Source organism: Lissotriton vulgaris, chromosome 9, assembly GCF_964263255.1.
Source record: "Lissotriton vulgaris chromosome 9, aLisVul1.2, whole genome shotgun sequence".
In the NCBI taxonomy this organism is placed as follows: domain Eukaryota; kingdom Metazoa; phylum Chordata; class Amphibia; order Caudata; family Salamandridae; genus Lissotriton; species Lissotriton vulgaris.
In genome coordinates this window covers 79,260,862-79,278,293 of record NC_141697.1, presented here as the reverse complement: position 1 = coordinate 79,278,293, position 17,432 = coordinate 79,260,862, and the positions used below count along the sequence as shown (strand labels likewise).

General features: G+C 47.1%; 1 protein-coding gene across 3 annotated transcripts in view; it reads right to left on the bottom strand.

Moving 5' to 3' along the window:
• Positions 1 to 943: 943 nt before the first annotated feature.
• The window catches only part of PAPLN (papilin, proteoglycan like sulfated glycoprotein), a 593,424-nt gene continuing 576,935 nt past the window's right edge, over positions 944 to 17,432 (bottom strand). For all 3 annotated transcript variants that reach the window (XM_086937090.1, XM_086937088.1, XM_086937089.1), the window contains 3 exons: positions 9,197 to 9,305; positions 7,135 to 7,310; positions 944 to 2,522 (listed from right to left, as the gene is read on the bottom strand). In XM_086937090.1, coding sequence (XP_086793216.1) covers positions 2,350 to 2,522; positions 7,135 to 7,310; positions 9,197 to 9,305 — 458 coding nt within the window. In that variant the 3' untranslated portion in view covers positions 944 to 2,349. The remainder of the gene's footprint in view (positions 2,523 to 7,134; positions 7,311 to 9,196; positions 9,306 to 17,432) is intronic.

Below are 17,432 nucleotides of genomic sequence, written 5' to 3'. Positions count from 1 at the left end.
ATAATGAAATAATCTGATTCATATGAGGGCTCAACTAGGTCATACGCCAATTGCATACACTTTATATGCACATGCTTTCATTATTTTGACCTCACTCTGTTCGACCTCTACTGAGATTTAATGCTTTAATGTAATATCCAGAGACACATCTTTTAAAAATATACAAAATAAAAAATAAAGGTATGACTTTTTCAAAGAAAATTCAATATTAATCCTTTAGATGGAAGCTGGGCAAAGAGCCCTTGGAAAAAGTGTCTAGTATACTTACTTCGTTATGGTTCTTTTACCCATGTTACAGGTTTTTAGCTCAAAAATCTCACCTGGTCTTTTTAGCTGACTAAAGTGGATGCGAAGACATTTACTTTATAAAATAAAGTGAGGACAAAATGTTAACAAGGTTATATTCACTTAAGAAATCTGTGCAGGTAGAAGCAGTTAACTTATACTTTGGGCTAGTTAGCTGCTCCACGAAAGCACTGGGACCAACCATACATTGGGGGCTTTGACACTGGTTCTTTTTCTAAATTTAGACTAATTTTACCCTGAGTTCATTTCATTTGCTTTTATTTTAACTTAGAACTTCACAAATCAGATGAAACTGTTCTTGAAGAAAAAGATTACAGAAGCAATATTTTTCTCAGGATCTTAGAATTTTTTTAAATTATCCATTTAATAGATTGTGTTGGAAACAGCAAGTCTCAAAAAACCTCATGATTCTACAGAAAGCCTGGAGGAATCAGATTGAGATAACAAGGGCCCAATAATGTTAACTTGGATTTTGAAAGAGAAAAGGCATGAGTCCATTAAAAAATTGAGAATCCTCAATCATGTCCAGTACTTATTCAGTACTTGTCCCTAAATTGTTCACTTAATGCCAAGTGTAAGAGGAATAAGGCCCACCCGTGTAAACATTCTGGGAAAAGAAACAAGCAATGCACAGTCGAACACTACTTATTTACCTTTTTATTGATAGAACTTTATTATTATTATGTTGAAATATAGAAAAGCTACAACAATATTTTGAGTATATGACCAATGCTGATGCTAGGTGACACTTTCAGAAAGCTATCTACATGGACATCTCCGAACATCCTTTGTGTCATCTGCGGTGTTGTACGTAGGCTTTTTGATCTGCCATATTGTAGCATCCACAGCATGTAGTTGATAAAGGCACACCAGTAGTACCTCAATTATGAGTGCTTATAAATTCCAATACCCTTGTCTACCAATATTTGCTCAGGTGTCATGATTCTGAGTATGTTGGCAGAATATGACAGTCCGCTTTTTATCCATATAGATTATGGCAAATCATACCTGCTGAAATTTGTTGATGGGAAAGGCCTGTTAAATAAGGATACATGCAGGAATTGATATGATAAGCATAAAAACCTACAAGTTATGCCCCATTGCGCTAATATTGATTGCATCCGAAAAATGACAAACCCCACAGGATCGCTATTAATCAAATGTAACGGGTGACAATGTAATTACAAAGAACTCATAATTGAGGTCTTGGTGTCTTTGCTGTTCTGTGGTGAAAGCAGCTGAAGGTGGGAATGCTGTGGAGACTCATGAGATGTGGTACACCTGGTGCTTTCATGTCCACTGAACTGTAGATAATGCAATTCACTAAATTTACACTTTGCTCTTTTATACACCTCCTATTTCCACATGGAGTTTTCTCTTCCAATCTCTAGGAGATTTTGGATGGTAACTTAGGGCAAGATTAAAAACTAAAATGGAGGATACACATTCAATTTGGAAAAAGGGCAAATCCAGCCTTCAGACATCGGGTTAATGTAAACGACAAAGAAGCTTCTCTAGCGTTCAGTGCGCAAGGTGCATCCTAAATTATTGACACTCCAGATTTACCCTCATATGTGTAAAAATACAGTCAAACTATTTACATTGTGTTTGCCCCAGTGTGAACCTATGCATTACTCTTCCATTAAATAGTGTGTAATTGAAGAACTTCACTAGAAAAGCTTTGACCAGGGGGTCACAATATTTCACCAGCCCATTACAAAAAATGCCTTCCTGCCTACTAAATTGATGTATTGTTTCTTGGTAAAATTCTACTTGTCAGTGTATGTTTTTTCCCCAGCCTTGGGTTTGCAGATTGTCCCACAAATGGCATAGAGTGTTGGACTGACAGCACTCAAGACTTGGGGTGAGTGAACTCTGCATAAGGTGAAGTGGTCTCGCTGAATGAATGAGCAGTCGAGACGGAGGGAATGTCAAGAGAAGGAAGACGAGGTCCTCTTGACAATATCCAGTGTACAGTAGTGTCCTTCAGAGTAAAGATGGCAAGCTCTTCGTGAAAGGAACAGTTGAGGAACCAAGTTTATCTCATCCCTGGTGACTGGTCTTTCGTTGCTGCAAAGAGCAGCTGGCACAGCAGAAGGCGCCATAGTATTCGTTGGAGCAAAGCTGAGCATGGACGATCAGATCACAGTTGGCGAGGTCAGGCTGGTCATAGCATCCAGTGTTTGGGCCCAGTTCTAGAGAAGAAGATGCCGGAGCTGGAAAAAAACCAGAATATTTGCATAATGCTCACAGAAGATATGATGAACATGAACTGAGGATTGGCCTTGGAAAACAAAAATCCCAGTTCGCCAAGAGGGAAAATGCATATTTCAATACTCTAAGACAACAACAAAGATTTGCCATTAAGGAAAAGCAGTATGAGATCAGGACTACAAAACCTGGACTCCGACCACAACCTTGTCACAAACCTGATACTGGTTGAACTAAAACCAAATAGAAGTGCAACATATTCCAAGATTAAATATCATACACTTACCATACACTGAAAACATCTCCCAGGCCAAAACACAGCTTTTTCAAGTCTCTGGGAGTTTGTGCAATGTGTGTAACTGCAAACACCCATTACCCCTCCTAATGATTTTTATACAGAACAGCTCTGCTCCATGTAACAAGATATAAGTTATTGTAAAAACATTATCCTAGTTGCATATCTAGTAACCCTCTTTGCTCCTTCCAACTATACATATACCAATTGTACTTAAATTCACACTGGTGAAACACAAAGTAATAGAGTGGCTCCTCCAGTCACTTAAGTCGACTATCAGCCTTCCCCGTAATGCCTTCCTCAGTTGTCAAGGACTACACTGCTGCCATCTCTGATAGTCCTGGCCAACACCTCCCTGATGCAGGAGGACTCACAGATCCAGTAAAAGTCACAGCTAGCATAAGATACCTCTCTTGTTACCAAATATAAACTTCCCTCTAAGACTCAATAACATGCAACCAATAACATAGAATATTATCAGCTCAGACCACATTCGGGCAATGTCACTAAATCTGCAATTTGGTTTGAGATGATACCTTGTCCTTTGCAGATGATGAGAATGATGCAGTGATTCCCCTGCTTTTCCTGCCGCCAGCTTTCACCATGAAGGGCCACCCCAAACTGACTACAATCCTGTTAAAACACCCTCTTAAGTCACTTAAATCCTTTGTGCTAGGGTAATAGGACACTACAGATAGAAAGTTCCTTTCAGAAACCTCCCACTCGCCTTTTTCCCAAGAGGATCTGAAAACGGAGGACCCTAGTGTAATCATACGAAATGATATTTAATAGACAAGTTCCTTCACTAAATCGACTAGAATGTAGTCCTAATCCTCAGCACATCTCACCACACAAATGTATCCGATAGCACCACCAACCTGTCTGAAAAAAGGATCCTTGTGTAGTCATAGGAAATTATATTTAAGCTTATTAAAATATGTAACAATATCAACATTCTAGACAAGTTCCTTCACTAAATCCATTGGAAAGACTGAGGCACCCTCTCCAACATTCTTCACCATGCAGATGTTTCGTACAGGTCTGCCAAACTATGCAAGTTCTAAACTACAGTTAGACGGCTGCACTTGTCAGCTCCCTGTTGCGCATATATCTTTAGAGTGAAATTCTCTTAAAATTCTGAACATAGATTTGACATAGTTGGACCCTCTCGTTGAACTAGGTGTTGTAAGAGCAACACCTAATGCGAGTGGCTCAAAATCTACTTGCTGCAACCGAACCAAACCCATTCTGGCAAGTTTCAAATGTATTTTATTAAATTTAGCCACAGACTTCGTGTACAAAAGCAAAGTGGTCAAAATAGATTCCAGGTTAACAATGATACCCTCGAAAAAGGCAAAGTGTTATGTTTTTTTACCTTCAAATACTGGTAATGCAGAAACAGAGTGACAAGAAAAGGGTGAGTTTCTTCACCAGCCTGAGCTTATAGTTGCACTGATTGAGACCTGAGACAAACTAGAGTTACAATAGTATGGGGGGGGGGGGGGGGGGGGGCGGGTCACACCCATTAGTCATGGCCACAAGAATTGACCCGCTAATGCAATTGGGTTACAGACTATGAACATCTTTGTTTTTGATACTGTTCAAGTTGTCCAGCGTTCCATTTTGAATGTCCACTGGTACGGCTGTGATGCCATTTCTCTGTACTGTTTTGTTTTTATGTATTTCCAAGCAATCTGTAAGGCTGGTTCAAAGCTGAAGGATTACACAGAGGCCCCTACTCTCTGGAACGCACTCCCGGTGCACCTGCGACAATGTTCGGATCACTTACAGTTTAGAAACTCCTTAAAACCCTACTGCAGTAATCTGCATCTATCTGTGGCTGGTAGCAAGCAATCCGACAGTGCGGAAATACCCCTTGGGGGTGATTCAGGCCCTCTATAAAAAACTAAGAAAGAAGGAAAGAAAGAGGCAGGGAGGGTTGTCATGCACCGGTTAGGTACTTATTAAAAGAGGTGGTTGACACTCCAAAACAAGAGAGGTCAACTGTTGGGATGAAGACCAAAGGACACCATTGCATCACTAAAGGACTAAGATGTATATTTCTTCTTTCTTTATTGAAGAAATATTGTTTGATGTAAGGTAGTTTGGTAGGTCAAGGATATTTGGTTTAGGAAAAGAGGATAAATGAATTATCAAGAATCCTGAGATATATTAGTACGACCTCGGACTATTACCAATCATTGTTCTTTTAGAAAGGCCACTGAAAGGCAACCGATAGTATGTAAGTGCAGTTGAATTTAGGTTGGCTTCTTTCCTGTTTGGGTGTTCCCTGGTGGATAAGTTTGTTTGCAGGTTGGTAAATGTGGTAGGGCTCTGAGTAAGCTGCATAGGTTAAGAAGGATTGGCTTTGTAAATTGATATAAAGAAGGAGATTTTGGCTGAATGGAATAAATTAAGTAATACTGGAAGCAAGCCCCCACATGCATCAAAGTATTTTGGATTCGCAAACGGTGCGATTCCTTAAAATCGTCCGTTTGCGATTCCAAAATAGCTTTTTGGAATGCATCATTCAATTTTAGAATTTGCATCATTTTTGCGATTTCTAAAATTGCATTTGCTTTTAAGAAATCGCAAATATGCGATTTCTTAAAAGCAATGCATGAATATTTTTCAAATTGCGAATTCGCAATTAGGGGGTTAAATTTACCGAGTGGTTGAACCACTCGGTAAATTTTGAAAAAGGTTTAAAAATGCTTACAAATGCTTTTTTTAAGCAGTCATGTTACGGACACACATGTCCTTAGGACATGTGTGTGTGTAACATGATGCGAAAAATACATTTCAGGGGTGCAGGGGGGGTCCTTTGGACCCCCCCCCTGTACCCATGAAATGCATTAACAAATTGCGATTTTCAAAATGAAAATCGCAATTTGTTAAAGCCTTCCCATTGATCCCTATGGGCCTTTTGGCCCATAGGAAACAATGGGAAGTGTGAATTCGCACTTTGGAATTCGCATAATATTTGAGAAACGGTAAAAATTGGGATTTTTACCGATTCTCAAATATTTTGCACAAATGTACATGCATCCCATTTTGCATTTCCTAATTTGCGATTCCCTAAAAATCGCAAATTAGGAAGTGCAAAATGAAACAATGATGCATGTGGGGGAAGAGGTTTTCATACATCATGAAAATACATTTTTCCAATGTTGTTTTAAAGTTCGTTTCATGTGTATTATGGATTCGTTGTGAAAATCTTTCCAATGTTATTGACTTTCACATGTGGAAGAGTGATGCTAGCTGAATCTTGTACAAACTCTGAAACTTTTTTCAAAATGATACATTGTTTGACACATGCCATCAACATAGACTGTCCAGTCTTATAAATAACATAACGTTCAACTTTGGGATGATGATACTCGGGGATGTCATGGATTATACTGGCTGTTTGGTATGTACAAGGTACATGAAAAAGGGTGCTGCGATATGATGGCAGTGCTCTATGCTTACAAGAATAATATTGACTGGAACAGTGGGGCCGATTCACAGAACTAATCTGAGACAAAATCCTAAACTTACTACTTTTGGTATTCACCGAAGGCATTTAGTAGTCTTAAATTAGGATTTTGTCTTAAATTAGGGTTTTGTTTTAAGACAAAATCCTAATTTAAGACTACTAAATGCCTTCTGTGAATGTTAAAAGTAGTACGTTTAGGATTTTGTCTCAGATTAGTTCTGTGAATCGCCCCCATTGTGTGGGGCTGCTCCTCTACAGAGGTCCTACAAAGTCAAATCCAGTCTTGGGTTGCTTTTGTTATCGTCTAGAGAAGAAACAGAGTGGCATGCCAATCTGCACTCTTCCCTTTGGAAGAGATTTGTTGAAGACTGGTTTCTGTCTGTTGTGGCAAAGTGAGTAAAATTGATGGACTGGAAGTCAGCCAACCGACATTTTGAGTTGCTGAGATTAAGTCAAGCATTTCACCCATCACTTTCATTTCTTTTAAATAACAATTTGTCCACCCCAAGACTCAAGGGTAAACCTAAAAATCTGTAAATGTCCAATTAATAGCTTCATGTGGTTCTACACCAGACAATGCACCAACCGAGATCCTGTTCCAAAGAAACTTTCAAGCCCAACTGATGGTTTAATGGTGGGTGTCCGGATCCTGTGTAGTGTATGTGTGTGTGAGATTTATATAGCACTTTAAATTCACAATATCCATTTTCCTTTGTGGGACTGATGCAGATTTGACATAAGTTCTCTTTTAAATACTTCAAACACCTTGCAACAGATTCCCAAGACAGAGAACAAGGGCTCTGTAGGGGCTTCAAGGTTGGCAAATGAATGGAAATCAGCATACCTGCTGGCTTGCTCCTCGTTACTTTCACTTCAGCACTGGCGCTGACTGAGCTGGAGCCGGTGTATGCATTGCAGGTATACGATCCTTCGTCCGCAGGCTTCACGTTACGCAAAATCAAGCTTCCATCTTCGGATGTGTGGATATGCTGCCCATCTGCTTGCACCGGCACCCCATTTCTTTATCGCAGGGAGAAGCATTTATTAATTTAAAAGAGTAATATCACATGCCCACTCCCTTTGTACAATACCTCATTGGGTGCATTTAGTAAGGGATCGCTCTCATAGAAGTGACAGTGGTAAATATAATCTATGTTTCCTCCAACAGGTTGACGTAATTACAGTCCATTGTCACAGCTGCAAAATTCTACAATCTTTGTATAATGTATTTTTGTAGGGTGAACCTAGCCAAAAGGTAGCAGAGCACTGTCGTAGTAACTGAGTATTAGGAGAGGAAGCAGGTAGTGGACGGTTAATGCATGCGCACTGTGGTTTAGTGGCAGCCACTTTGTGTCCACACCCAGCTATCCCACAGATTACTATGTTAAAATGAGACCCAATGTGCTGGAGGCCATACCACGGAGGAAAGGAACAGCTAAAAACTGCATCTGTGTGAACTTTAGGTGAGCATTTACCATTTGAGATTGGAAAGTAGGCTATCTACAGTTTTTATGCTCGGGCTTGAATAGCACACAAGAGAAAATGCACTTACCATAAATTTGTGAAATGTGGCGTCCCGAGAAATCTAAGGAAGCGTGACTTGCATGCATTGCACAAAGTGTCCTTACCCATAATGCCTTGCAAATATCAAATATTGTGTAAAAGTACTAAGTTCTCATATTTATGTATCAGCATAGGTCAGATTTCATACAATGGGGAAAAAAGTCTCACCACCCATCATTCTTACACTTCACTTCTTCTGATAAAAATGGTATCTCACATATATCACCTTTTCCCCTTGTCATTCGGGATATCTAACGCTTGGCTTACATACTGGGCACAGATACTATTGTCACTACTGGGTACGCTATACCCTATATATTTGGATTTTGTAATTTCATGATATATCATAACACATGGAGACTCGGATTATAATAGTTCTGGAACAGAGAAATACCATAATTTCATCTTTTGATTATACAAAGTTATATGAAAGCCCTGAAGAAGTTAATTTCATGAATAAAGCACGTTGGCTAGATCTTTTTTTATGAAAATCAAGAAAAAGGAAGACAAATAAAGAAGATTCTTAAAATATTGGATACTTTGGACTTTTCTTCATTGGGTGCACCTTCCCATATTATTTTCTTTATCTCACATATATGGGTAGGGTTAATGTACATCACAGGAAAGACAAAAACTGCAGCCATAGTAGCTCAACGTGCACAGCACCTTTAGACTGGCGGCAGTATTTGGTATCAGGGCTGGTGACCAATCCCACCAACCCGAAGCATTCCTGAGTACCAGGACCCAGTGGAATCCAGATTGGGGTAGGTTGCATGGATCCAAGCATTTTTTCTAAATACCTTCCAAACCTCAAACTATTGCTTATAATACACAATCCCCTCACAAATCCAGCATCAGTGTCTGTGCCCGGGCTAAGATGGCGCATCAGGGAACCCTACCAGCCCTAGCATTTATCAAACATGGAAGCCTAAGCAAACCCAAGGAGGTGTGACTTGTGTGGCCCCCACCATTTTTATCTTACTGAGAATGTCCACCAAATTTCAAACTATGGATGCATAACACAAATTTTCTTAAAATGTTCATGTGTGGTGGCCACAGTATTTGGGTCCTAGTCAGCCAGCACCTAGGGAACTCTGTCAACTCAGAGTGTTTCCAGAGACCCTACAACTTCCACGGAGGAGTGGGTTATGTGGTACCCACCGTGTTTAGCCAGAGTGTCCTGCAAATCCTTCCAAATCCCATGAGACGTGGGTGCAGAATTTGGTACCTGTGTGTATTCTGTTACCACCCTACTCTGAACCACCTTTGGTTTGAGGACAGTCATGGATGGTTTGAAGAAATGGAATGTGAGCTAAAGAGGTTGAACGTAAAAGTGTATTTACCGCGACCATCTGACGTTGACGTTGGTACCTTCCACAATGCACTGCAGTTGTGTGGTATCTCCTTCCGGTACAGTCACGCTAGCTGGTGGGCCTGTGATTTTCAGTCCTCCTATGGAAGAAGAGAAACAATGTAGGTAAATCACAGTAATCGTCATGACCTATGTTGTTATAAGGGTCTTGGAATTCAAAATACAATGATCAGACACAAGCCTCCAATATCTTCACTGCATGAGAATGCAATCATTTTAGGATTGGTAGAATGCTCATTGTTGGCAGCACTTTTCTAGTGCTGAAATTTCATGCAAATAAATCAGTGCATTCTGGGATTTGTAGTGTTGTTTCGCTTCAATCAAACCATTTAACTAAAGGGACCTGAAAACTATAGCCGACAATATCAAATTGTCTTGCAACCCTTCAAAAGAATATTCACAAAGAGGAAGTCTGCATTAAGGTCACCACTTCTCTAGTTAATACCTTGGCTGCACATTACCTTACTGTGAGTACATCCAAGAGTGCTGCTGTCTTGGCGCTAGGCGTCAATTTTGTTTTAGGAGGAGCTTTGAAGTGGCTACTCTCTGACGATTTAGCAATTTCAACCATACCTCACCAGATCCATATGTTTTGGGCCTGTGTCCATTAATTGGCATAATTCCATTTTTATGAATAAGTGAATACATCATTGGACATATCACCCCCTATTTGTAGGAGGCAAATTTTCTGTACAGATTTTTGCCGTCATAAAGTCTCCATAACGGACACTTGCCAGCTGTCCATATTATTATTATTATTATTATTATTGCATTTATTGAGCGCACAGCTACCCGGAGGTTTCCCGGCGCTTGCCTTGGGAACCCGTCCTGGCTTTTCCCTGTGAGATAGCCCCTACAGGGCATCCCCAAGGTGAAAGCCAGGCATCCCGCCGCAGGGGGGCCATTGTGGAGATTAAGCAAGCTTAATGCCTAGAGTTGCAGAGTGAGAACCCATGATTAGAGCAGGCACCAATGCGAGAATTATCAAGTCCGTGGACATTTTGAGCTCAAGACCCTGCCGCGTCGGGAATTGAACCCTGGTCCCGGGTCTGACCTCAGCTTTCGGGTCTGCCTGCTCTACACCGTGAGCCACACTTCTCCACATTGCAAGAAGAAGCGAATCTCTGCTGTTGTTTGACTCTTCATAGTAATGGTTCGTACAGGTTTAAATGTTTCTTTACGTTGGCATCTATGGGCAATAAACTCTTAACAAACACAGCCAGGCTAGCTTGAATCCAGTGGCAAAGTGAGCAAGGAACCCACGTCTGAGCATTCCCTGCCAACTTAGGGCGAACAAAGCAAACACAAGGAGATGATGGACAGTGCGCTGAACTTTTAAGACACTCACCCCCAGTCACAGATCTGGATTGAATCCATCATCATTCTTTAGCTCACTGACTGAAAAGTTTCAGCTCTCGGTCCATCATCTCCTTGTGTTTGCTTAATAAACTCTTAGACAAAGAGGAACTAATTTGTTTTCAATGCCTTTAACATCTTGTGTGCGATTCTTTATAAGGCCTGACATGCAATGCAGCTTTCTGCAAGACCCAGTGTTAAAAAGACTTTAAAAAGTAGACAGAGGGGGCGTGGCCAAGATGGCGGAGTGAACGGACGTGTTCCTCCCGAGCTCCCGCACCCGCCTAGGCCCTGAGCCCTGAATTATCGCTTTTCTCCCCCCCAACCGGCCCGGAAGATCGGGAGTGGTCGGGAGAGCCTCTGAACGCGGACGCGTTGAGCTCCGGTTCCCCCGCCGACCGCAGCGTCAGGAGCGGTGAGCCCGGCCGCTGGCGCCCCAAGCAGCGGTGGTGGAGCGGGGACGACTTGAGGTCCAGCTGACGGTGGCGCAGACCCTGGGAGCCGTGGAGAGAGACCCGATGTGGGGAGGCCGCCCGTTGATGGCCCAGCGGTGACGACGGCCTGGGATCGAGGTGAACTGGCCGGACCTCCGACAGCGCTGTGAGCCCCGAACCCGCCCCCGGGACTAATCGAGGCCGCGGCTGCGGCCTGGCCGGGTGAGGAAGCAGGCCTAGAAAGCTGACGGAGCTGCACTGGTGCAGTGGCGGGAACCGGCGAGAGGTCCTGAGGGGTGCGGAGAAACATCGGCGATCCACCGGCACGGCGAGCCTGGACACAGGGATCGCTGCCAGTTCTCCGGTGGCGAGGGGGACCCGGTCCCGCCCCGGAGACTACTCGAGGCCGCGGCCGTGGCCTAGCTGGAGGAGGCCGGAGGCTGGGTGCACCAGAGAGGCGGCGCCGAAGGAGTAGCGTGTCCGGACGGGCAGATCCCCGGCGCTTTGCGGACAGCACCTAAGGGCTGGAGCGGTACTGGTCTGGAACATCGAAGCCAGACTGTGACAGAGCCGGGCCCGGGACATCATTCCCCCCCCCCGATTCGGCAGAGGAGGTGAGGAGCAACTCGGGGGTGAAGGAGAAGGAGCAGAGCGCCCAGGGGTATTGCGGATTGACCCCACGAAGAGCCAGAATCTGCAGAGCACAACACCGGGGTGGAACTGGTGTCGCGGCGGTGCCGGGCCCGTGATACTTAGCCGGGAAGGGGACGTGGCCCCAGAGAGCAGAGACTGAACTGAGAGGGGCTCCCCTTGAGTGGACCGTTATCAAAGGCACAGTGGGTTCCACCGGATGGCGCTGTAGACTTTGGGACTGCAGCGCACGGGTCCGGGGCCGCTGCGTGGTCATTGCACCGGCTGCAGGAGAGGTCCGCCTGACCTGTGGAGGAGAGGCGCTCGCGAAGCGCGGAGAGGCGGCGAAGACTGCTGGTGCCGGGGTGCACCTGCCACGCTGTCAGGCCCGGCGACCTGAAGGCCCGAACCTTTGTTACTGCACACGTCGGCAGTGTCAGCGATTGCGGAGGCTCGTAGGGAAGAACATTGGTACTCCAGGCCTGGCGTTGAGCATCGGCTCGACTAGTGTTACGGTACATAACGTGCGCGTTGCACAGCACGGAACAAAGCACAGGACAGATGGCCGGACAGACGGGTGGCAAGGGGAGCAGTCGCACACTCCCAGAGATGCTTAACAAATCCCAAAGTAAAGGGGACAAGAACTCAACGACACCAGGAGGTGCTAGCGGTTCCCAAATGGTGGGCGGTGGAGAGCCCCCGGTCACCAGATCATTTCTGGAGTCCCTTTTTGGGACATTGAGGAAAGACTTTCAAGCCTTGAAACAGGAGGTGGCTGGCGAGGTGCGCGAAATACGCAGAGAGGTGGATGGACTAGGCGAGAGGGTGGCCACAATCGAAAGTTCCACGCAGAGGCAGGATGAGGAGATCACACACCTGCAGCAGGAGGTGCTTCGACTTAGAGACCAGCACATTGATCTGCAGCTACATAATGAGGACTTGGAGAATAGATCAAGGCGGAACAACGTTAGGGTCCGGGGAGTGCCATCCACGGAGGAGAACACTGGCATAATGGACTACTTGCAGGGGCTATTCCGTGACGTCCTAGGCGAATCTGAAGATTTCCCCATCAGGATAGATAGAGCCCATAGGGTGGGACCACGGCGACGGGCCACGGGGCCCCCCCGGACATTCTGGCTTTCATTCCAGATTTCCCGCTGAAGGAGCGGATCATGGCGGAGGCGAGGAGGAAGCAGTCGATCATCTTCCGGGGTCACCCGGTAGCGCTGTACCAAGACCTGTCCGCGACGACACTCCAGAAGCGGAGAGCGTTCAAGATCGCGACGGATTTCCTGAGGAAACACGAGACTCCCTACTCCTGGGGGCACCCCTTTCGCCTCATCTTCCGATGGAATGGAGAATCACACCAGCTGCGGTCCCTCCTGGATGTGTGTGAAGTGCTGGGGATTACTGCCGAAGAAGAGGACTCCTCCACACCTAGGAGGGGGGACCCTGCCGCCGGCGGCTGGCGGAGAGTTTCGAGGCGCAGATCGTCGGCTGCTTCGCGAAGACCTGGCTCGCCCACCATTAGGGCGGAGATGGCGGATGCAATCCAGACTGTCTCCAGGACCTCAGCGGTTGAGGAAGAGGTGGCACTGACCGCATAACTTGGCTCCGGGGGGAGAATGACTACGCATTACTGTTGAAGCAGGCTCGGGGAAGGGTGGAGATGGGGGGGCGGAGGGGGGATGATTGTGGCAGGTCGCCCACGAAGGTAATTCACCACAGACTTGTCCGGTGAGGACAGGACTGGGACTATCAGGACTAGGGGTCATGGGAGGGAGGTGGGAAGGGGGTGAATGGGGAGCAGTTGGGGTTCGAGTTGGGGTATGGGAGGAGGGAGTGTTGGGGAGTTGGGACTTGGGGGACCGGGGAACCGGGAGGGGGGAGTTGGGAACGGGGGGGATGGATCTGTCCGGTACTTTAATTGGGGACACTTCGCAATGCCAGAGCGCGCAGGTACATTCGATTGCTGGTTTGACACTTCCGGTTGTGGTCCGGCTGCTGAGGCGAGGGGACTCTGATTTGACATGGCGGGACTGAAAGTGGTGACCCTGAATGTGAAGGGATTGAACAATCCTACAAAACGTAGAGCAATTCTCTCCTTGTTGGAAGGATCCCAGGCTGACATTTGTTTGCTTCAGGAAACACACCTGCTAGCCGGTGACTGCCATAGGCTGCGATCCCGCTCCTTCCCCACGCAGTTCTTCTCCTCCAACACCACGAAAACGGCTGGGGTGGCTATCCTAGTGTCTAAGTCCTTTAGAGGGGAGGTCCTACACAAACTCACTGAGCAGAAGGGGAGGCTGCTGGCTTATAGGTTTAAATTGGGCACCCTGCAGTTCACCATAGGCTCAATTTATAGCCCCAACGAACAACAGGACCGATTCCTCCACACTGCTTTAATTGGTGTCACGGCGTCACCTGATAGGCACATCATTTTAGGGGGGGACCTGAACTTGGTGTTTGACTCCTCTATGAATAGGTCTGCGCAACGGCACCCACAGACGGGGGAATTGTCGAACGCAGTGAAAAAGCAACTAGCTGACTCAGATTTCCATGACCTCTGGCGGGGACTTCATCCTTTACATAGGGACTACTCCTACTACTCACACGCACACAAAACATACGCTCGGTTGGATTATCTGCTGGTCTCTGGCCCGGTTCGGGACATGGCCACTGCCTCTGAGGTGGGGGTCATTTCTCTGTCGGATCATGCCCAGGTCTCGGGGACTTTCCTCCCCCAGCCGAGCTCGGCGCGACATGGGGTCTGGCGACTTCGGGATACCCTCCTGCACAAGAAGGCTGTGGTGCAGCACATAACGGAATCCGTGCGAGAATTTCAACTGCATAATTCCAACACTGATACCGCATTGGCGACCCAATGGGGAGCTCTTAAAGCGGTCTTGAGAGGTAATTTCATAGCCATTTCGTCGGCTGAAAACAAAGAGAGAAAGATCACGCGGGAAGAGCTCACGCAGAAGGTTAAGGAGCTGGAGCAGGGACACCGTCGCACCGGGGCTCCCAGAATATGGAAGCAACTAAAGGCGGCGAGGAAACTCCTTTCTGCTCTGGATTTGGATAGAGCGGAGTATGCAGCGCTGCGGTTGAAACACGCCTACTATACAGGGGGGGATCGCTGCGGTCGGTTGTTAGCAGCTAAGCTCAGGGTAGCACACCAGGCCCATAGGGTAAAAGAAATAGCGGGGGCAGGTGGGCGTCCAGTCACCGAAGACCTCGACATAGCTGAGTGCTTCCGCGAATTCTACTCGGAGCTATACGCGGGGGATGAACCAGGTATAGATGAGCCAGATGAGTATCTAGACTCGGTGGCTCTTTAGTCCCTGGCCCCGGCGCAGACCGAATACCTGGAACGGGAGATACGAGTGGAGGAGGTTGTCACGGCAATCTCTAGGCTGAAGCTCGGGAAAGCCCCTGGCCCGGACGGCTACACCTCTCTTTTTTACAAGACGTTTTGCACAATCCTAGCGCCGATACTGACCAAGCTGTTTAATTCCTTTGCTTGCCCTGGAGCCATCCCGCCGGATCTCCTGCAGGCGACTGTATCAGTTATACCTAAACCGGGGAAGGATAGGACTCAATGTAGCTCGTACAGACCAATCTCCCTGCTAAATGTCGATCTTAAAATATATACGGGGATCCTGGCAGCGAGATTAGCACAGTATCTACCTGGGCTGATTGAATCGGATCAATCCGGCTTTGTGCCTGGTAGGCAAACGGTGGATAATACTAAAAGATTGGTGCACATACTGGGGAAAGCCTCGCGGATCCCGGGGGAGAGGATGCTGCTTTCGGTTGACGCCGAAAAGGCGTTCGACCGGGTGCACTGGCCGTACTTGGAGCAAGTGATGGCGCGGATGGGCATAGGGGAGAAATTCAGGACCATGGTGTTTAACTGTTACAAGTACCCATCGGCTACGGTACGTGTCAATGGCTGCGGTTCGCGGCACTTTGATATTGGGCGTGGCACGAGGCAGGGGTGCCCATTGTCTCCCCTTCTTTTTGCTCTCTATATGGAGCCCTTCGCCCAGCGAGTACGGCAGAACCCGGATGCGGTCGGGGTACGGATGGGAAGGTACATTCACACGGTCAGCCTATATGCGGACAATGTCATATTCACTCTAGAGGACCCGAGGCGGGCCCTACCCGCATGTATGGGGGAGCTCGATGCCTTTGCGAGAGTAGCTGGGTTTCGAATGAATGTAGGGAAATCTGTAGCATTGGACATCTCCCTGACAACCGGGACGAGACAGGACCTGCAGGGGCGTTTCCTGCTCCAATGGTCGCGGCGCCACGTGCCGTACCTGGGTATCCTGCTAGCTCCCACGCTGCAAGAGATGGTGGTGGCTAATTACGAAGGACTAGGCAAGAAGGTCAAGGAGGAACTGGGGAGATGGGGCAAAGGGACGATTTCCTGGCTGGGTCGAATAGCGGCGATCAAGATGACGGTCCTGCCCCAGATCCTGTACTTGTTTCGGGCACTCCCGCTGCAGCCCCCTTGAGGCTGGATCCGACAGATGCAGACCGACCTGTCCCGATTTATCTGGCAAGGCCGCAAGCCCGGAATGAGGAGGGCTTTGACAACTCTGGCGCCAGAGGCGGGTGGACTGGGGGTTCCTGATCTTCTAAAATACTATCAGGCGTCACAGCTAAGGTACCTGGTGGAATGGAGCAGGTGGGAGTCTGACAAGCACTGGCTCTTCCAGGATCAGGCGGTGGCGGGGAGACCCCTGCAAGAAATACCGTTCCTGCGCAGGACGCACCGTCCACCGAACCTTTATGCATCCTACATCACGAGGGAGCCGCTGCGGATTTGGGACGCCACTAACATACCTTTTGGCCTCACCACGTTCCCCTCTCCATTTACGCCCATAGTAGACAACCCGGACTTTACGCCGGGGACGGAACCGGGAGCCGATACACACTGGCGGGGGAAGGGCTGTAGAGCACTCTTTCATATGTATGGTGAGGACGGGGTCCTCCCCTTCGAGGCTCTCAAGGAAACTTACCAGCTGTCGGAGACGGACAGGATGAAGTACTGGCAGGTCCGACACTGGGCTCTGCAGCCGCAAGTGCGGGAATCAGCAAACAGGAACCTGTTGCCTTATGAAAGGTGGCTAGCGACGCGCAAGGCAGACGCCAAACTGATATCTGATCTGTATAAAATGCTGCAACCACCGCCTTCTCATTTGTATAACCCCGGTAGAGAGAGGTGGAACAGGGAGCTGGGGAGAACACTTAGCCACAAGGAGTGGGAGCAAGTCTCGTACAGGGCACGGCATTCCGCATATCATGTAGGGCTCACGGAAACCTTCACCAAGGTTTCCACGTATTGGTACCACACTCCGGAACGCCTCCATGAAATGAACCGACTCCTAGACACTGCATGTTGCGTAATTGCGGGCACGTTGGCACACTGACACACACTTTATGGGACTGTCCCCTGCTACAGGATTATTGGAGGGAGGTAATTGACGAGATAGATGCATGTTTCGGGATAGAGTTGCCCCGTTTCCCGGCTTACATTCTGCTGGGTCTCCCCAATGATCTAATGTACCCACTGAAATCTCGACGGGGGAGACACATTGCCATTGCGCTAGGCTCAGCGATACAGAATATTTTGATACACTGGCGTACACCCACTGTCCCCTCGATCACAGGTTGGCTTCATAGGCTGTGGCATGTTCTTGGCATGGAAAAAATATCACTTACACTGGCGGGAGACGTAGATCAATTCCAGGAGCTGTGGCTACCCTTTCATACACT